Raw genomic sequence first — 21971 nt, 5'->3', positions numbered from 1 at the left:
GCTAGAGGTGAAAAGTGAAAATATCCACACTTCAGTCACATTGGAATAGATACAAGTACAAAAGTTGTCTAAATTCCACCTGTTTCTTGAGCACTGCCGGTTTTAAAAATCCTGTTCCTTTTGCAGACTGAACTCAAAAAGTTGTGCTGTTCCTGGTGCATATTAGTTAAAATGTGGGCACCCAGCGGCGCAGCCTAATAGAGATTAATGACTCGTCAGAATAACCATCCTCTAACCCAAATGAGCAGCACGTGCTGTTCACAGCAAGGGTTTAACAGACTGGCAACCGCTCCTAATTTCCAGCTGCTGTGCCAAATTTTCCTTTTGCGACTTGTACTCCAGGCTTTCAAAGCGTATCTCTCCCTTGCCCTGCGCAAACATCAGTTGAGACTTGAAAAGACTTCCAGACAGTTGATTTTTGTGGTATTTTTGTGGTATTTTTGTGGTATCTCCAAACAACTTTCAGGTCAGCTCAAAATACTCTGATACGAGTAAGAGCAACATGTCTGTCTTTTCCTCTCTTGGCTGCAAAGCCTCAGACGTCGGCTTTAAAGGTAGCTGGCAGAAACTTGAATTTCTGTGACGGTTTCTGGTTGTTTTGGGGTGGGGTTTTTTTCCGCGGTGAGAACTGCCTCCCAGATAAGAGGACAGAGCAGGTGAGGAGGTGGTGGTGGGTGGCCCTGAGAAGGTCGGAGCAGGTGGGTGAGCGCCTGGGTTTCTGTGCGGGGCAGGATGGCTCAGCCCATGGGGGAGCTGTTCTCCATCCGCTGCTTCGCCCCCCTGCCGCTGCCTCCTTCGCAGTGGTTCATTTAATTTTTCCTGGCCTGTCTGTTCATTCAGGCTTTATGAGAGTGCGCTTTTGCTAGCTGGTGGGTTTTTTTTCTGTGATTCATGTATTTCCTGCCTTCTGTTTTATTTCGGGGTGTACAACTGTGAGTTGTTTTAAAGAAGCGGGGTGCTTAATCTAATCCTCAGGACTCAGTTTGCAAAGTCATTCTGTTCGGCAGAAAGTGTTGCTTGAAAAGACTTTTATCTGATAGTATCTTGTATCTATTTCCATTACTGCCTCTGAGGGGGCGGGGGGAAAAGGCATTCAGGCTTTAATTCTCAAAGGCATTTGAGAAAATCTGGATGAATCACCACAGGATAAACTGATCTTACCGGTCAGACCCAGGGAGCAAAGTAGTGCAAAGACTTAGAGACATTCTTCATCTCATCTGAAAAAGTGTTTTTCCAGGGTGCCAGAGGTGCGTCAGGGCTCACTGAATCCAAATCTTGCTGTCACTGGGTTATGCTTTTTCATCGTGTGTTTGGTAATCTAATAGAAAATAAAGATTTAGCCTTGAATTAATCATTTATTGATCCATTCTGTGTGCCTATGCAATAAAAATAATTGCACTGCATATAAATAGACCAAGCGGCTATGACAGAGTCTCCAAATACAGCTAACCCGTCGGGAAGGCAATTTTCTTCTGCAATATCTGCAGTACAGTTTGCAGTACAATTACTTCTCAAAGTCTTGGGGAAAAAAAAGCCAAAACAAACCAGAGAAACAAACAGGTCCCAAATATCTGTATTCTTAGGCTTAGACGCACATCTGGCACCTCTGCTCTTCATGCATCCAAAGCATCCTGCATCCTCCCTCTCTTGCTCCAGCTCTCCTGCTGTGTCCCAGCACATGACGCTTTCCTCCCAGTCTACGTCTCCGCTGGGCAGTAGGTACCATGTTTGCCTGACGTGTTCAAATCATTTCCAGATTTGCTGTGTAACACACAACAAAACAGACCTGTGTGTTTGTATATTCAACATTAATCTTACCGGAATTCAAACGTACCACATAATCACTGCTAAATAACGGCTAAAGCAGATGTACCCAAAGAGCGTTGGAGCACCAGAGTGACAGATGCTCGTTGCACCATTTACTAACATTAATTAACATGAACGCACTGTGCAGACATCAAATTAGCACAATCCCTTGAGAGAGAGGATGTTTTAGAGACGCCCAAACCCCGGTGCTGTGCAGTCTGGAGAAGAGCCCCTCTCACCTGTGGCGGCACGGCACTGGCAAGGTTTGGGTGGTTGCTGGATCCGCCCGCCCTGCCTGCTGCCTCGTTTCCAGTGCTGCATCCCATCGCTGTCCCTGCTCGTCCTTTTGCCCGGGGTGGCAGCCGAGGCGCAGGGGCACGGGCTGGCTCACCAGGGACGCCTGGCCGCGTTGGGGCTCACAGCGGGAGCGCGGTGTCTCTCTCAAGGACGGGGAGCAAGCAGCTGTGCCCAGCGGTGCTCTGCGGAACATCTGCTGGCCGGCTGGGGGAGGTGATTAGCGGGGAGGCTTACTAGGTTTTAAATAGCTATCAGTAAGTAATGATGAGGCAGTCGGCAATCTGATTATATGACACAAATTCCAGCTATAGTTTAGAACCAGGCCATAAATCCCCCGTGCCCTTTTCAGCTGGAAAAGCATCTGGTCTCGCACAGCTCCCAGGGCTGAGCGGGGGCCAGCGGAGACCGGCCGGGAGGGCTGCGAGACGCGGGACGTAGCCGCGGAGCTACCGCTGTCGGCACTCGGCAGCAGATTAACGTGGGGTTTGCAGAAGTCAGGTCTGAAAGCACTAAGAAAAATAACAGGGCAAATGGCCGTGGCACAGCCCAAGGGATGCACTGTACTTTATTAATCTTTGCAAGCCCCCTAGAAATATGGTGATTTATTGCGCCACGGTTGCTGCCAACAACCCTCCACACACACCGACCCACACGGGGAACATGAAGGAGTCCTGTATCTGCATTTGGCAACATACGTTTGTTTGTATTACTAGCTAAATTTATCCAGTTCCAATTAACTGTTCTCTTTAGCGTTTTTCTCAGTGTAATTATCTCAACACCAGCAGGCCGTTGTTTTTCTAATAAGAATTTAATTTTGTTAGATAAAATAATTTTAGGCCATTTTTTTTTTCTGGACCAGCGATGCTTAACTTCATTTTATTTGGCACAGTCAGAGACCATAGCTTATTTGCTCAGTGGGAAAAAGGAAAAGAGAAAGAGCTGTTCCTTCCAACAAAATGTAAAAATCTGGTTATACAGAAGCCAGAACCTGGTTTCACTGAAATATCAGCAAAGCCAGTAGTGCCGTTTTAATTTCGCACAGGCACAAATAAATTGAGATCCTAGCTGCTTAGACCTCCTCACTTGGTGGTCGAGGTTCAGCTGAAGACTCTGGCCCAGTCTGGATTCCCTGAGGGAGACGAGGAGCAAAACCACGCTCAGATTTGGGCTTTGTGGAGCGTGCCAAAGCAGAGCTCCGAAAACACAACGAAGGGGATTTTGTAAACTAGCCAAATTCTTATATATATAACTTGTGCACTGCGAGGAGAAGCAGCGTCTCTCTTACGAGAGAAGTGTCTGTGTTGCCTGCAGGAGTTTTCCCTCAGTGCCGTTCGGTGTCCCTGGGGTGGCAGCTCCTGGCGTCTGGCTGCCTCCTCTTGCGTTTCTTTGGCTCCTCTTTCCTTAGGAACTCACGAACAAATCTTTCCAGCTTCGGTGTTTAAGGCGTGGTTCAGACACATACAGCCACGGAGCCTGTATGGGCACGGCTGTTGCACCCTAACTTTGAGAGGCAGCTAATAGCACCCACAGTTTTCCCACCCTCTTGTCATCTTTTTCCTAGATTATTTAAAAGGGGTAAAAAATTATTCAGAATGAGCGTTCAGTAAATTTTCCTTGGCTCATTTTGGCCGCAGTGATGATAAAACATATGGTATATATATAATTTTATACATGCACATGACACCAAATGGTTTTAAATGTGGGCCGCCCACAGAACCGGTCTGTTTATTAAAGGTAGGTGTGTATTTGTCTGTCTGTGATATCTAAAGAGCCTCTTGCAGGGTAGTGTCTACATACCTGTAGCTCAAACAAAATTGTATTGCAAACCAGGGAGATGCTTTAATTGTTCTCCGAGGAATTATCTAATGCAGCTAAGTAATTCTATTTCTGTAATGCCCAGAAGGGAGGGAAGAGCAGTGGGCTGGTCAGAGCATCACTGATGCTGAGGCAGGAGCTCAGGGCTCCAGGGCTGCTCTCTGGAGATGTGCCCAGAGCAGCTTTTCCACTGCCGTGGGCTGGAGGAGGCGCTGGGCTGCCCACGCTGATGGGTGCCCAGATGTGCTGGCTGTTGGGTGCCCAGATGTGCCGACCGATGGGTGCCCAGATGTGCTGGCTGATGGGTGCCCAGATGTGCCGACCGATGGGTGCCCAGATGTGCCGACCGATGGGTGCCCAGATGTGCTGGCTGATGGGTGCCCAGATGTGCTGACCGATGGGTGCCCAGATGTGCTGGCTGCTGTATTGCTGCTTGCTTCTCTCCGGCCACAGAAACTGGTGCATGTTAGCGTTGTGCACTCAGCTGGTTATCTAGATTCTTCGGCCTTTTATTTCTGTCTTGACCACAGATCCCAGTGACAAATGCAGTCTCACGGTGTTGGTGCTTGATGAGTATGTAGGCAGTCACTGCCACAAATAGCTGTCCTTGCCACAGACCACAGCTAAATTATGCTGCCGTCAGACCTAGGTCACTGATGTGTTGAAATGTAATGCTGTTTCTTAGTCCTTCCACTTCCATTTCTCATCTCCAAGAACCTAGAGGCTATTAACTTGTAATAACTACAGGTGTCATCACTTAAAAGTTGATGTGCTTTTTGAGATTATTTTCTCTTTCTTGGAGGAAAGGCAGGATGTGATGCAAGGAGTGTGCGTTTTTCATAGGGTTTTTCATACATGCAAAATGGCAACAGCAAACTCCTGTGGTTTACAGCACTTATATTTCCACGAAAGCCTTGGACCAACACAGCGGATTCAGCATTCAGTTGTGCAAGGCAAGAGTGTAATTGAGGTTCATTTTCTGTCTGTTTTCTCTCTGGCTTCACAGCTTTCCTTATATCTGCCATCTCCTGTCTTCACATATGCACAAGTTTAACATTCGGCAAGCTGTCCATGATCCTGCTGCTGAGGAATGTGATATTACGTCTTCTCTACCCAAAGTGCTGAAGGCTGTTAGGTACAAATGTGTTGCTGATGTACAGTTTATCAGGCATTTATATCTGCTTTCTGATTTTATGTGTAGCACTGGCTGTAAAGACGAGCTCGCTGGCAGGCAAAGCGCCAGTCTTGTTGGGAAAGGATAAAATATTTTGCTCTTGCAGCTGGTGGACGCTGTGTATACAATTGACTGCGGCAGCTCTGGCTGGTGATGCATGTAGAAATACGGAGGAAATTGCCCCGCAGACTTGGGCACTGAGTCTCTGAACCCTGAAGCATTTTTGTAGCTTTGGTGAACATGATAGAGGTGCCCCTGCATCCCCTGGGGGTGCTGGGAGAGTGTCCGTAATGCTTTTGGGAATCAATCCGTTTGGCACTGATCAGTAAGTACCCACAAATCCATATCACTGGAACTTCCACTGGAAGACCAGTCACATGCGTCTTCCTCGAGACAGAGCGCGGCCACCGCACTGCTCCACGGAGCCACCAAGGGCCACCGGGCAGGTCACAAACCCGCAGCAGCCCGACAGCTGCGGGGTCACAACAGCCATGAGCGAGGCCATAGGGGCTATGGATTTGTTCTTCTGAGCCATCTGCAACATGTTAGTGCTTGACGCGTTCACGCGGCAAATGTCTGATATGGGAAAGGAAAAGTATTCTAATAACCTTTGCTTTATGGAGCTGCTTGAAAGATCTACAGCTCCAGGAAGGGATTCTTGTATTTCCCCTTCGGCGAAGAATGTCATAACAGAGGCGGAGAAGAGGATGTGTTCACATCGTCTGCTTGCTGTGGGTAACAGGGAAGTTAACATTTTCAGGGAACTGGAGAAACATGGGGCTTGGCTGATAATAGTAAGAATTAATATTTAATTAAACTTGGACATCGTATTAATCATTTGTATGTATTGCATTTTATATTCATCCATCACGTTGTCATACCGGTACATAATAGATATTCTTTATGAGCACAGGAAAACAGCTTTAACTTGAAAAGAAGCAGAAATGTAGAATAAGAAAATGTCTTTATTTTATCCTCTGACTAAAACTATTGATAATCTTAGAGATATAATTACTTTTCTCTCAGTGAATAACTAGCTGCTTAAACGCCCAAACCATCGCATACATCAAATCGCCAGCTACTGCAAAAATCGGTGTGACTTCAATGGCTTCTGTTAGCATACCCAGATTTCTATTATCTGACTCTCGGGGCCGTTGAATGGAAATCCTGCTGAGCTATGGAAAGTGGACGGTGTGTTTCTCTGCCTCCCTCGCCATCAGCAAAATTGTCACCCGCACTCGACTGCAGAACCTCGTTACCGATAACGATGTTGGGCTGGAGGGACCCAGCTCTACTTTCTAAACACAAGGGAAGTTACGGTAGCAGCAGTTAGCAAAAAAAAAAGTATACATATATATATATATAAAAAATCTTTTGACATGTAAGCGGAGAAAAATTGCTGCTGAATCACTGAGAGGGAAGAAATATGAGAGCTTAAGATGTCATTTTTACAGGCATAATTTTTACTCTAATGGCCTTTAATAGCATGTAGAAATCAGCGTAACGCTGTCAGCTGCAGCAGAGATAGAATTACGGAAAGGTAATAACTAAAACTCCCTGGAAGAATTGTTTTCCTGCTGTAGTTAGTTAGCAATGTATCATGGTTTTCCTTTCCTGTTTGCTTATTCAACTTGTGAAATGGTAGCTGGTGTCTTGGCTGTTCTTCTCCATTTATTTATTGAATTTCTTCTTTTGCCCTTTCTGCAAATAAATGTAGTCCCTTGTGACTTGCAGTATCTTGCCACCAGGCATGTCACAGGAATCCTTTGATGTCCAGCACTGGGTAGCACTTTCCAGTAGGTGTCTCTCAGATAGCAAACAATTAAATACACCAGATAGATCTCCGCTGTGTTTCGAGTCAGAAGAGCAGTTGCGCGTAATGCCAAGAGAAGCACCATCTGTCCTAATCAGCAGTCAAAAACATTACCGAAAATACCTGTTTGAATTCAAAGGTCAGTTTATTTCCTGAGGGAAGGAAATCTGGAGAGCAGGGGGAAATCCAAATGCAATAAACCACTGCAACACAGGACAGGGTTACACAAACACACTGTGGCGGATATGAGGAGGGTAGTTATCCCAGGAACAAGGGAAATATTTATTCTGTCCTCTGAAATGATTAAGATATTGAAATCTGACCATGATGGTCCTGATTGTCTGATAAACTCAGAAAAATGTAGGTTGGATAGGACCTCTGGAGGTCTCTGATCCAGCCCTCCTCTCAAAACAGGGCCAAACTTGAATTTTTAATCTTTAATGAGGCCACTCAGGGCCTTACCCAGTTGAGTTCTGCAGATCTTTGGGGCTGGACACCTTGTTCAGCTTGTGGTCCAGTGAAGGCAAGCTCAAAACGAAGTAAATCCTGGTCCTGTAAATTATTTAGCATCTCCTTCGTGGGAGGGACGTGAGGGTCGTGTCAGTGGGGACAGGGATGGGACCCGCTGGCTGCCGCGGCTGTTGGGATGAGCTCCGTGAGAGGAACATTCCACCCAGTGCTCTAAAAGAACGGCTACTGTCAAATATACCATTTCTTTGAAAGTGAACCTGTTCAGAGGAGCAGGCTGATTTTCATGCACACACGAAACCAGAAGAGGATGTATAAATGATCACACTGAAATAGCTGAATGCTTGTTTCAACAGTTTTTCCCCTGTGACATTTTGAATCTTGTTTCAGAGAGACTTTTAAAAAATGTTTTCTTTTGACATTTTGATATTATCTCAAGACTTTGTGTGGAATATATAATCTGATTTTATCAAAACAAAGCAGTTCAGTTGCCTCCACGTGACTTTCAAAAAAAAAGCCTTAAATTTGGGAATTCTTAGATTTTTGTGCCTGTATAGCACAAAACTTCTGGTTCCCAGTCATATCTTGGTGAGATAAATTGTACACCTCAAGGATCTCTCTGATACATACACATGAACTGTGTGTAGGTGTGCATTCGCATATGTCTTATTTTAATGTGCTGCTGGCACTTAGAAATTCTCTCAGGCACCTCCTCAGCGCAGTGGTCCAGCGTTAGCGTGTGTTTGCTAATTTCGTGGCACTAATTCCTGATTCTGCTGACCTCACAAAATTGATTTTTATAGGCACTCAGCAGTGAGGGTCTCTCTATGTGCACATGATACCTTGACGTTGAGGTTTGACTCAAAAAATTCTCTGATGGAAATCGTTCTTTCCCTTTATAAATAGTTGTAGCAACTGTGGCCACTTCTCAGCTGCCGTGCTCCTGTCCTGTGAGGCACCATATGGCGCAGTTTCTGTGCTTACCAAATCTGGAAACTACACCTACCAGATGATCGTTATTCATTCACTAGGAAAATATATTGATCAGGCACACAGCGGAATGATACTTCAAATTATTCAGAAGACCTGAGAATGTATGGGCGGTTCTTTCGTCTCTGGACCGCAGTTCCCTCTCGCGGCGGTGGGGACATCAGTACTGGGCTGTCCCTACATCGTGTGCTGAAATCCAAACATCTAAAGATCAAAAATATTTCATTGGGAACCTGAGACAGACCGTGGGGTCAGGATCACCAAAGGTCTGCAACAGGATGATAGGGTTGCTGGTCTGCTGTGCCTGTGGGCATAAATTAATTTCAGAGGGATGAGATTTCCAGTTTTAGGTTTGTGCACCTTCCTGATGTAGAAGTCCGCTAGCAGGTGGGTAGCACAGGGACCAAATGAACAGAAGAATTAATTTTTTTTATGCACAGAGACCAAATGAACAGAAGAATTTATTTTTTTCGATCTCTTTGGGTAGATGTTTCTAGTCCATAGTTAGTTGTATTATGAATATGTTGGATGGATCAGGAGCAGAAAAGAGAGCACAGGGCACGTCCTCTGGGTGGTGAGAAGACTAGAAACCCTGTGTAGATATTTGTTCTGTCCTTGTGACAGACAAGAGGCTGATTCCTGGGCGGTAGAAAGGGAGCTGGGTTATAGAGAAACACTCTTCATTTAACTGACATTTTCCCAGCTTCGAAACACTTCGTTCATTTGTAATAACAGCTTTTGCAGTCTTGTCAAAATAAACGTCCATTGCAGTTAGGAAAACGCCGGCCCTTCCTCCGTGCTGGCTGAAGGGAGGAGGGTGCCCTCCTTCCCCGCGGGGCGCACAGGAGACGAGGGGGAGTGCGAAGTCACCCCCTGCTCTGCAGCCTCGGGCAAACCACAGCATCGACCCGTGCCTCGTTTTTCCCAGCTGGAAAACGAAATACCGGCTTTCCCCTGCGAGTCACTATGAGACCTTATTTACTCATGCTGGGAAAATATCCTGAGCTCCTTGTGGGGAGAGACAGTCGATGGAAATTGACTATTGACTCATTTTTTTCCTGTTTTGAAAGATGGGAGAAACAAGCTGGTAAAACGCTTTAATTTTATTTTTAGAAGACTTGGAAATCTCTTTGATGACAGTTCTCTTGCTCTTCTCCTTGCAGGTACTATGCTATCTGTTGCCAGCCTCTGGTTTACAGGAACAAGATGACTCCGCTGCGCATTGCTGTGATGCTTGGAGGGTGCTGGGTAATCCCAACATTTATTTCTTTCCTCCCTATCATGCAAGGCTGGAATAGCATTGGCATCATTGATCTGGTGAGTAACTAAGGAAGTAGATCAAGCTGGTATCAAATACATTCGGTGCTGAATATTCTTCTTTAAAAAGCAATATTCAGATAAAAGAAGGCAAGAGGGGCTGAAGGAGAAACCTCTTGTTATCGATGCAGAGGAGCTGCTGAATTTCCGGAGGATGTCTCTGAGGGGGTTTGAAATGACTCTGTCCTGGAAGGACTGTCACAAAGGCAGTGGTGGTTCTGGGAGAGGATTTTCCTGCGGCTGCTGCTCAGTGCAGTGAGTAGTCCCCTGGAAACACACCAAGCCCAGCTGGCTCCCCATGGGCACCCGGGGAGTCCTCGGTTCCCCGTGGCCTCTGCAGCTCCCAGGGGATTGTTGGCCACGGCCGGCTGAGCTGGGGGTCCCTGCTTGCCGTGCTAGCCGTGTTTGGACAGCCAGAAAACCCAGACTGCCCCGGGAGGGATGGCGCTTTGGGACAATATCCCCTGGCGTGGTATGAACTTTGAAGTGGGGGAGAAGGTGAAGTTCCGCCGTGCAAATCATCTCAGCAGGAGGCAATTTTCCCACCGCAGTCTGGCTTCTCTTGCAGGGTCCTGTCTACAGGGCAAGGAGTTAAGAGCTGCAAACCCGCTCTCCTTCCAGTCTGGAGATGCAGGAATTAAAAAACGGCAAAGTGTGAAAACACCTTATTTAGAAGAGCTTGTTTAAAGAGATGTGGCATCTTCTATGCCAAGTCTCAGCCAAGGAGCTATGAATACTTTTTGGCTCGTGGAAAATAACAGGTGCAAGCTGCCAAGCCTCTAGACAAGGTGATAAAGCCAAAAATGCTTCCAGACAAAGCACCTTTAGGTCATGCAGCTAGTAGAAAAAGGAAGCGCATTTTGTTTCTTTAACCAAGTATCTGAGTTCTTCCACTGATTTCTTCCCCCAACCTTTTCAGAAAAGAGTCAGCACCATGCAGATTTCAGAAGCTACATGCTGAGAGGTAGTGCAGGGTTCAAACACCATCTAATGAAAATGCTTCATAGTTTACTTTAGAGGTAAAAATCCTTATATGCCGAATTAAATAATTTTGATGTTGTTAGTTTTAAATAGGAGGTGGGGTTATTCTCTTGTCAGAATAAACACCAAAAATTATGGGCCTGATGTCCTGCAGTGACATTGTTTTGTGGCAAGAATAGCCTCAGAGAAGTCCTGTCCACCCCAGCTGTGCCCTCTGTTCCCCAAACTCATATGCAAGGCCCTTTTCTTCATCCGCTGTGTCTGTTTCTATCTCAAGTCATTGACCAGATCTCAGCCTACGGACCCCACCTGCAGAGTTCTCCTGCCCACAGCCCCTGTGCCTGGGCAGCTCAGTGTCACCCCCAGCCCGGAACTGCCCCCCAGCTGCTGAGGCCACCGCAGCCCAGTCCCTGCCCTGTCCTCCCCCCATGGGACTCAGCTGGGTGAGACCTGGGTGTCCGTGGTGTGAAACCATGCCCTGATGAACAGAGCGGTGAGCACTGCAAAAAAAGCACAGCGCAAAGTGAAGTTACCCCCCTGCGCTGTGTCTGAGCTGGGGTGTTAGGCTGGTTTCCACGGGCCGAGTTTGAGGCATGCTTGAAGATGTGAGATGCTGCAGGGTGGGCTGGTCCAGCAGAGCTGGGGACCAGCAGGGCTGGCGAGCCCACGGGGTGAGCACAGGCAGCAGTGGGTACAGCAGGTACCGCGGGTGGGAGACGGGAGGGAGGAGGAGAATCCCGAGGTGGTGGGGGTATGTTCTAGCAAACACACTGCTGGTGTCGGGGGAGCAGCGCTGAACTTCTTCATTCTTCCTGCCCCAGATCCAGCAAAGGCAGTTCAACAAAGCTTCCAACTCCACCTACTGCATATTCATGGTCAACAAGCCATACGCCATTACCTGCTCCGTGGTGGCCTTCTACATTCCCTTCCTCCTGATGGTGCTGGCCTACTACCGCATCTACGTGACGGCCAGGGAGCACGCCCGCCAGATCCGGGTGCTGCAGCGCGCGGGGGCCCCCGGCGACGGCCGGCAGCACCCCCCGGACCAGCACAGCACGCACCGCATGAAGACTGAGACCAAAGCTGCCAAGACGCTGTGCATCATCATGGGGTGCTTCTGCTTGTGCTGGGCCCCCTTCTTTATCACAAACATAGTGGACCCTTTCATAAACTACACGGTGCCGGGGAAGCTGTGGACGGCGTTCCTGTGGCTGGGCTACATCAATTCAGGGTTGAACCCTTTCCTCTACGCCTTCCTGAACAAGTCTTTCAGGCGTGCCTTCCTCATCATCCTGTGCTGCGGTGTTGAGCGATACCGAAGGCCTTCCATCCTGGGGCAGACGGTCCCCTGTTCCACCACCACAATAAACGGATCGACTCACGTACTAAGGTGAGTCTTTCTCGGATGCTGCGAAGTGCTTGGAGTCAGTAGAAAGAGTGCTCTTCTAGAGTTTTTGCGAAGGATCGGTTTCTCTTCGCGTTTGAAATATCTGATCGGTTAAATGCTTAAAAAGGGAGGGGGCAAGAGAAGCACCCAGAAATCCTTAGGGTGCTCGGACAGCCCGGGTTTGCAGATAACGGGTATGCGTTGGCACGTTGGCGGTTTCTCCAGAGGCGTGTTCGGGAAAGAGTCGGGAGAATGCCGAAGTTGCGTATGCGTTTTGGCAAGCCCTGCTGTTTGGTTTGAGGGGAACAACTTGACCCCATGGGGAGCACCTTGGGGGAGGCTGCCTGCTCCATCTTCTCTAGCAAAGAGATCCCCATTGCCCCTTCTCAGGTTCTGCCTTGGTAGCCCCACCAACCACTGCTGCGTCTTCTGAACTAAGGAAAGGCAAAGGGTGAGCTTTGCCAAGCACCCTGACCCTGCTGGGGCCTCTCTGGGAGGAGAGGAGCTTGCCGGTTTGTTTTAGCAGCTCGGGAAATGGTGGGATTTCTGCTTTTTGCTGTAGCTCCTGTGCAAGGAGCCTGGGAGCCGAGCGTGCCTGGCGCGGGTACGGGACGGAGTCCTGGTGGCTGGCGGTCTGGGTCCCAGTGAATTTGAACCCCGCACCTCACACCCCCCACCCGGGGGGCTCGTGGCAAGAGGAGAGCGTGTGGGCTGTGCAGTGCCGGGGGGTTTGGAGGGTTCTGTGCTGTGAGACACCCGCTCCTGTCTTCTCACTGAGCCGAGAGGTGGGAGGCAGAGCACGGGGAAGGGAGGGAAGAACAGTCATCTCCTGTAATATCAGAACAAACTGCAATCTCTGAAGAAAAACATAGGTTTTTCTATGCAGCTATCTAGAGGAGATTTGGTTCTTTTGGTAGGTGGATTCATGGCTCTTCACATGCAGATGAGGATTTAGTAACTGTATTTATGTTCAGAGCTGAACCCATCCGTAGACTCAATCAGATGCTGAGCACTTCCCAGCTAAGTCCGACGTGCTGGCTTGCCCCAAGCTCCCTTCTGCAGTGATCTCTGGAGTTTTTGAAAGAGTCCTGAGCCGTATAATGGATGGGAGGTGGGGCAGGGCTTGTCACAGCCCTGAGACAGACCTCTCAAGCTTTCCAAGTCATAAAGGACATTACAACCTATTTATCTACTGCTGATTATAAACTGTTTGAGGGCCAGGGTCCCTCGGCCCTCTGTCTGTGATGGATGTGTGGCATTGTGCCACTCAGCCTGTGTTTCTGTCATCAGAGCCGTTACCTCTGGCTGGGGACCTGGAAACGTGTCCCTGGTGGGGAGGGAGGACTCGCTCCCATCCCTGCTTAGCCGGAGCAGTTCTGCGCTCTCACAGCTGCACCCAGTGGGTGCAGGGGCCGGCCCGGTGGCCTAAACACAAAGAGAGAGAGAATGGCATCTATTCGGGCTAGTAAGCACAGCAACAAGATGCTTTTTGTTAAGTATACAAGGCAGAGAGACGACAGGGAGCCTCTCTTGGGCGCGGGTTGGAGATGTCGAGAGCAGGGAGCACATCAGCCCAGAAGGTGAATTGCTTCAGTCCGTGCTGAGATTTGACCTTGAAGTATTGCAGATGGCAATGCCGGTGCCTCCTCGTGTCTCCAGGTTGTCTCGCTGCTTTTGCACTAAATTATCCCTTGGCGAGACCCCACCACCCTGCTTGTGCCCTGTGGGACTGGCAGGCTCAGGCCAGCGTAGCTGGTGGAGATGGGCTGCTGAGCAGGCAGCCAAGGAGGCTCTGCACGCCGCGGGGAGGGCTGAGCCGCTGGTGGTTTCCTACATTCTCTGCTAAGTGTCCCTGAGCTGACAAACTTCTCATTTTGAGAGTCCTTTTAAACATATCGGCGTCCCTGTGGCAGCCAAAGCAAATGTGAAGGGTCACCTCTCCTCCAGAGCTCCAGGGCTGGTCATGGGCTCAGCCACCCGGCCAGCTGGGGCGGCTCTGGTGGGCTGCAGATCCCACCACGGAGCTGGAATCAGGCTTTCCCCATTTCCAGCTTCTCCCTCCCTCTTTTACCACTCTGCTCCCGCAGATAAGTTATCCATGGAAATGTATAACAATCCTGCCAATCTAGGGGTGACAACCATTGCAAAAGGCCCCATAAGAACCTGCACAGGGCATCTTGTCCACTTCCAGATTTTATGAGCACTTTTATGGATAGGAGCATGTCACCTCTCTCTAACATACTACATGTGCAAATCAGACTATCCTCTGCCTTTCCATATCGCTCCAGCTCTGCAGAAGTCACTTGCTCCCCACCGCTGCATCCGCTCCTCTCCCGCAGGAGACACGGCTCTGCACGTCAGCACTTCAGGAGCAGTTATTTTCTGTTTTCCTCACCTTTGTAACTGATGAGAAAGGCGTGAGCTGCTGCCCTGGTGCAGATTATGCACTGATGATAACAGAAGTGTGGGGATTAAAGGAAAGCTGACTAACCGTAGTCGTTGGATAGTTAACCTCACTTGAGGAATTTGTATTTCTTCAGTGCCTCTCAAATGCAAAAAAGGTTGGACTCGGCATGAATGGAAGAGAAATTCAGTGAGGCAGGTTCTCTCAAGGTATAAGATACATTTGCTTTACCAGCCTGGAAATGCAAGGGGTTTGTGCCCAGCAGCTGAAATATTGAAGCCTTCCTGTATGGGTTGGCTTCGTACCAACCCAACTGAGAAGCTGCGTAAGAGCTGGACCTGGTTCACATGCATCTTTTCCAACCTCAAAGTTGTTTCTTCCTGACCAAGAGGTTTTGCAAATGGGGCGATTGCGCAAGTGGGATATCACAGCTGCGCTTTGTACCCGAGCAGTGAAGAGCAGGACAGACCTGGTGCCAAGTCTATGGCAGAGTTCCACCCCCAAAAACCGCAGAGATTTGCAATTTTCTGTTAAGCTGATGTGAGTCATTTAGTCTCAAAGGCAGTCAGGAGTGGCTGACAGCAGGGCTGGGATTTCTAACTCCACTTCCAGTCTTGAGAAGATCTGAACTTTCCTTCAGCTCTACCTGTCCAAGGCGTTCTGTCCTCGCTCACAGTCTTCTCACCAGTACGTTTGCAAGTGCAAAGAACGTGTTTGTCATGGTTGAAATTCAGCTTTTTGCTCTTGGATGTGTCTGACTTGTAAGAGTGTCTGGCAGGGAGGAAAGGCTTTTCTTCTTTTTTTTTCTTCTGATCACTTTAGTGTCAAAATGTTCTGACATTCCCATTTTGGGATTTTTCACGTTTATATTAGGCATGGGAAAAAAAGAAGAAGGAGGAGCAGAGTGCGATAAAACACGGCAGTGAGAAGAGGCAGCCGCCCTCACCACACACAGACCGAGAGACTGCTTGGGAGACAGTTCTCATGCTTGCTTTTCTCTTTTTTTTTTTTTTAATTTATTTCTCAAGTGATCTGTGAAGACTCTGGTGCTCTGGGTGCCCCATACAGGGAGAGACTTTTTACAGCACCCCTGGGGCCGGACACAGCCACAGTGGCAATGGGGTGAGGGCAACCACAGCCGGCTCAGTCCTCTGGCAACCGCCCCACTCTGTCCCTAAATTATGAACCAGAAGATGGGGAAAGGATATCCCGTCACCCGTTTTGTTCTTGAGCTTGTTCTTGGACACCCTTTCCTTGGGCAGGGTAAGATGTGGTGCAAAACGTGTTTTGAAGATGTCATGAACGGCCAGGAAACAGGATTTGGTTAGAGCCAAGTCTGTGTGTATGATGGGAAAGAGTATTAGAATTAAATATTCAGCTTTGGAAGAAAATGTTGATTTGCCTGTTTTCCAAGTTTGCTTTCTGCAAGTGTTGGAATTGCCAGAACCTTTTTCTTTTTTTTTTTACCCCTGGACATTCACCTGTTTCAATTCTGATGTGCCCCATCAACAGCAAAATTCAGGCAAGTCACATGCAAATGGTGAATTGAAATCTGCAGGTGTGGCTACAATCCAAAATTCATGCCCTATTCATTTTTCAATGGCTGAGATTGCAACCCACATGTCATATACAAAGGTTTGTTTCTCTGGTTGCAGCACAAATTGTGTAATTCATTATAAATATTTGCAATTCATAGTTCTAATAACCTATGGTTTGGAATAGCATTCATTGAAAGAACTTGGGAATCATTCTGAATAATGAGTGGATAGGAGAATTTACAATAAGCACTCAACTAATGTATGGCAAAAATTAGTATAATAATTAACTGCAATAGATAGGAGTTTCTGGATGGCTGTGGCATGTGCCATAATGCCATAATCATCTGAAAAATGCTGTCTTCCCCTTTAAACATATTGCTTGCCTATCTTTTGTCAGGCATAGATATTTATTCAACACAAAACAACAAACTCATGCCTTCATGAATCATCAAACTGTCATACTGCACAAGTGGATGGGAACCCAGATCAGCGTTGCCTGAATTCCTGGATAAAAGAAGTTCCAAAATTTTGCCATAGCAAAGAAGATGACTTTGGGTAAAATTTAATTGAGCAATGATCAGAGTAGGCAAACTCTGGAACGTTTGCGTCGATGTCACTTTGGTGTTTTCCAGCGGCGGAGTACTGCTGCCCAAAGCTATACAGTTATTTAGAGCAAAAAAAGGCCACTGAGGTTAAAATTTCTGATTGGCAGGAACTGCCTGGGAATTTTAATGATGCGGCAAGATGGATCAGAGCTTTTGACATATGTCATCATCTTCCTTGCTACAAGGTCATTAGCCCCAAGACGGATAATTGGGACTCGTCTGCTCTTTCCTTCGTTGGCTGGTTGCCGGTTCTCGCTGGATGTCCGTAGGTCATTTTGGAGGCGCAGCGTGAGCAGCGCACGTTTTGCTGCGCTTGTGAGACCCGGAGCGATTCCAGGCTGCTGAGCTTTAGGATGTGTGTTGTCATTTCTCCAGCAGTTGCCTTATTAATGGGAGCAATAGGCAAGAGCTTCACCCTTTTGTGCTGATAAAGCACATTCCGCCTAAGCTCTTTTTAGGAAGTTTCTGAGCAAAAGATTGAGAAATGTAACAATCAGTGACATCCCCCTGATATCTCCATCTCCTGCAAATTTTGCTTTTCTTCTCTTTTTGCCAAGAGTTTGGCAGAAACTCCCCGTTGAGAGACACAAATAATTTTTGTTTTTGGGGAAGCTGATGAAATACTGTTAGGGTGCAGCTAATATCTTTGTGTATGTTTGGGCTGGGATTTTGATGGCGGGGATTTATTTTGCTTTGTTGTAGCGAATAGATGCAAACATTCTGTTTGCATGCAAACCATCGTACTGCTGTGATTCAGTTACTCTGATTAGCAGGGCTGTGGACACCTCCTCAGTGACCGTGCCCTGCAGGGACATTATCACATTGCTGGTGGTGGCTGGAGGACCTGAGGGAACGTTTCTTTTGTGCCTTTGCTCTTATTTCCCAGTTTCTCCTTCAGAGTGGGTATGTGATGTCATGTACTATAGTATATATAGAAGTCTCATTCTGCCAGTTCAAGCTGGACTGGATAGAGTAGTTAAAAATACTACAGGGGGATAATCTTCTCCTGGGGAAAAGGCTCAGCCTGGGGAGTTGGAGTATAGCACTTGTTAGGTCTTCCCCTTTGCTAATGTTGTTAATCAAGAGGTAATTGGGTTTTCACTTAGATTTCATTAGCTGCAAACCCGAAAAGCTGCTCTGTAAAAATACAAGAGATCGTTAGATTTAATAACAACTAAAAAAAGAGTTTTGTCATTTCTTGGAGGAGCTTTCTTGTAATTTTGTATGAAGCTTTGCCAATATTTACAATCAAACTTACGCTCCGACTTCCCTGACATGATTTTACAACTTGGCATCGGTCCTCTCCACAGTAACAGCCTCTAGTGTAACGTTCACAAATCCCATCCCTGGGAGCTGCGAAGGATCCCGAGCAGGGCACGGGGAGCTGGAGGTGCCCGGGAGCTCAGACAGGAGGTGGGCTGAGTCGGGAAGGGCAGGGTGAGATCGTACAACCTCTCTGCAGAGTGCAGGAGCAGAGAAGCCCTCAGGTCGGGGAATTTAGTGTTCCACAATAGCAGAAGTTATCACCATAAAAACTGGGAGTTGCAGGCGTGGCAGAGGACTTGGCCGTGTGTTATTGTGCGGCATCAAACAACCTGCCCAGTTTCCCTGAAAATAAGACAGGGTCTTACACAATTTTTACTCCAAAAGATGCATTAGGGCTTATTTTCAGAGGATGTCTTATTCTTCCATGAACAACAATCTATACGTATTCTTGAACAAAAAAAATCAACATTTATTCAAATATGTCATCATAACTCTCCAAACCCTGAATTCCATCATGAATTTCTTGTGACTCTGTTTCCTTTTTCCATGTACAACAATCTACATGGTTTTGGGTCTCGTGGGGTCTCGTGAATGCGATTCTTTTGAGGGTGTCTGCTTTTCTTGGTGTAGGGTCTATCTGTCCTGCTGCATTCTATTGCCAGTTAATTTTACTTTTTTTACATGTATGTACATGTGTGTATATGACTTTTTAATGAACTGTAACTAGGGCTTATTTTTGGAGTAGGGCTTATATTTCGAGCATCCTGAAAAATCGCGCTAGGGCTTATTTTCAGTGTAGGGCTTATTTTTGGGGAAACAGGGTACAAACATCAGAAAAAAAGACTCCCAAAGGCCAACCAGCATAATCTGGAAAATGAAGAGCAGGAATCACTAGGTTGACTGAAGGCTCTCTGGAGCGGTGCTCAGTGCTGGAGATGCAGCCCCTGCTTTCCCCCCCGTGTGGCTTTGGGAAGGCAAAGTCTGTGCTCCCTGAAGCCGCCACCAGCAATACCATGTACTCTGTTCCTCTGGCTTGCATGGGGGTGGACTTATTTTTTTATTGTGGGTGTTTTCTCAAGTTCTTGCTGAAGCCTTTCTTTGTATTTGTAAATGCAATATGCTTTTTATTGAGGTCGGGTTATCCCCCAGGGTAGAAAGTCGAGACGCTAATTCCTCTTCTCTCAGCTGTCATCTGTGAAGTCTGGGGTAAGATTCCTCCTCCCACCCCTTCTCTGCTTTTTCTTTCCTAGGAGTCTAAATTTAAAAGCTGAACGGTTTTAAGATTTTTTTTTTTTTTTTGGCACCTCAAAATTCTTCTGCAAAAAGGTTAAATCTGGGGAAAGGGCCTGGGGTGACCTGGGCTCCCTTCCCATCGCCCCTTCCCTGCTCCTGGCTGACCACCCGGCGCACCCGCCAGCCCAGCCCCGCGAAACGCAAAAAGCAAACCGGCTGTCCCCGTACAAACCGGCTCCTGCAGGGCCTGGGCTGAGCTGCTGTCCGCGCCGTGCGGGAGGAGGCTGGTACCTTCCCTCGCCCAAACCCCGCTTGTCTTGCCGATAATCAGGACACTGCTGAAGCCTGGTACACGGCTCAAAAAATGCCTCACCAGAGGAAACTGAGAACTTTGGAGAAGATAAAAGCTTCTTGTGATTGTACTGAGTGAAATCAAGATATTTATTTTGTTTCCTATAGAGGAAAGAGGGGATTAGGGTTTTAAAATACCAGAGTTTCCTTCAATTTTAGTAAGGTAATCTCTTTCAATATGTCTGTGTATTGGAAAAAGAGACTAGAGCTAAGAGAAACTGGTTTTTGTTTGGCGTAATACAAGAGTCAAGATCAGAACTTCTGCATTGCTTTGTTTCTGGTAGGGGAGGAAGCCGAGGCACTGAAGGGCACCTTCAGCTGGGAAGCAACTGAAATACCAGCTCACTTTTGCCTATTTTTAATTGCATTACTTGTGCTTTGGGTAACGACAGCAATTGCTGTATTCTGGTGGGGCAGGATCCCGGTTAAGGCTTTTCCTCTGCTCTGAGATTTGCTGTTCGTTGCCCTGGTTTATACATCCCTGGCAAATGCTGAATTCCTGGTTCTGTACCTCCCCATTTGCAGTATGACCCACATAATTTGGAGGTTTCTGGGAGAGCCATTTTTGCAGGAAATGGGGGATTTTGTGCTCCTGGGTCATCTCTGAGCTGGGCTCAGCCCCGGCACTCGCTGCAAAGCCTCTCTTAGTCTATTTTTTATGAAAAATGGAGAGCAATCTGGTTTGTAGAAGCTTGCAGTGATCCAGCTGATGGGGACAGTGCTGGTAGGAGAAGCAGAAAAGGGGCAGAAGCCACAGGGGTTGCTAGTCCTGCTGCAGGTCAACAGTTCTTCTCTCTGCAATTATTTTTGGGTTTCTCTTCACTGTCTCTGATTCAAATGGAACCTTTAGGTAACTTACACAAATTGTTGCCTTTTCCAATTAAACCTCTCTGGTCTTTGACATGCATGACTTTCTTCTTTGTCTCTGCTCTGCGCGGCCGGTTTGTGTGATGAACAGCGTGTCACCAGCGTTTTGCAATCACTGGTCTGGAGCAGCAACTCGATTTCCACGCGGAGCCCCGGAGGGCTCTGACCGCGCTCCCAAGGGCTTCTGAAACCCCCCCTCGCTGCAACGCGCCGGCACCCGCTGCCGTCCTCCCGTCTGCTTCCCTCCTGTCGGCATCTGCAGCTTTCCTCGAGGTTTGCTTTCCTCTCTCCTGCAAAAGTTAGTGCAAGGAAACAGCAAGGGAGCGCATGACAAACGTAGGGAAGTCATCTCTCTGGTGGGACTCACTCAGTGAAGGTGGCCTAAGTTTCCACACATGCACTTTTTAATCCTTCTAGGTCTCCTGACAGTAAAAGCAAGCAGCTCCTGTTCTGTACAAAGTGATTCGAGCGGTAATTTTAATTGGTTCGGAGCCCTTGATGAAAAAGCATGATGTTATCTGTTGGGAAAAGCTCTAATCTGATTCTGAGTCCTTACCGATACAGAGTACCATTGTTAGACTGCCTAATTTAATCCCAGCCCTGCTTCCTGAATCAATGACACGATGCTAGATATTTATTCGGGTTTATACACCTAAAGCGGAAAGCTTCCGCTGGAAAATGAATTCTCTCTCATGTAATGACATTTAGCTGAACTTCTCAACAGCAACGTGTGCTGTGTTGGGAATGCAGGAACAGCGAATGCTGGGAACGGTGCGGTGAGATGGACGGAGACGTGCGTGGGTGCCGTGAGGAGTCCATGTCCGGGCACCGGGGGCCCTGGGGGCCACAGCCCTGCCCTCCCTGCAGCTGCGCGGCCTCTCACCTCCCCCATCAGAGGGCAAAACCAGGGTTTAAAACTCTGGTTTGGTACCTGAATAAGTTCTATTATGGATAGCAGTTTACTATCCACCTACTTCCCTTCTGTTTCAGCTGCGTGGCTCGTAACCAAGACCTTTGCACGGCTGTGCCGAATGCGTTGGGTGGTTTCCCTCCTCTCCAGAGATTAATATGTTGTATCAAAGTGTTTTTAGACAATGCATATCAGCATTTGCAAAGAGCTCCATTTGCCTTACGGCTAGAAATGCTATTAATATATATATCTAAGCAATTATTGTTATATTCTGTTATTCATTGTGGCAGCAGACATTTCTCAAACTCAGAGCTAATTGTTTAAGTGCATTTTAATTTTAGGTTAACTTCTTTTTCATTTTTTCAATATCCGTCTCCCATTCCGATTGCTGTAGAAGATTTTAATTTAAGCATTGTATGCACCACCTCTTTCTCTGTAAACTCACACTGTGGAAAAGCTTCCCCATTGCTGCAGTTAAAATTGCTTCTAAGGCTTTTGGTGTGCAGGTGGGAGAGAAGAGCTCGCTTATTCTCAAGGCGTTTTGGCCAGGAATTTGGTATCTCCAGGAAGGTGTCAAGGACTTTCAGTACATCTTTGTGATTTGGTTGCCTTTTAGCGTTTTGCCGCTTTCTGGATCCTTAACCGTAGGCTGTGTTTCTGATTGCTGCGGGTGCCTGGTTCCCGTGCTCCGGCACCCTCGGGTACCGGCCGGGCCTGTCCGCAGCGCTCGTCCGCCTGCGATTGCCGTT

The 21971-nt window shown here is 47.5% G+C and overlaps 1 protein-coding gene across 1 annotated transcript in view; it reads left to right on the top strand.

The window, feature by feature from the left end:
• The window catches only part of HTR4 (5-hydroxytryptamine receptor 4), a 54163-nt gene that overhangs the window by 5213 nt on the left and 26979 nt on the right, over positions 1–21971 (top strand). Inside the window, 2 exon segments of the mRNA XM_065644390.1 lie at positions 9527–9680; positions 11483–12051. Coding sequence (XP_065500462.1) covers positions 9527–9680; positions 11483–12051 — 723 coding nt within the window.

This window comes from Caloenas nicobarica, chromosome 13 (genome assembly GCF_036013445.1).
Source record: "Caloenas nicobarica isolate bCalNic1 chromosome 13, bCalNic1.hap1, whole genome shotgun sequence".
Taxonomy (NCBI): domain Eukaryota; kingdom Metazoa; phylum Chordata; class Aves; order Columbiformes; family Columbidae; genus Caloenas; species Caloenas nicobarica.
This window is presented reverse-complemented; position numbering and strand designations above follow the sequence as displayed.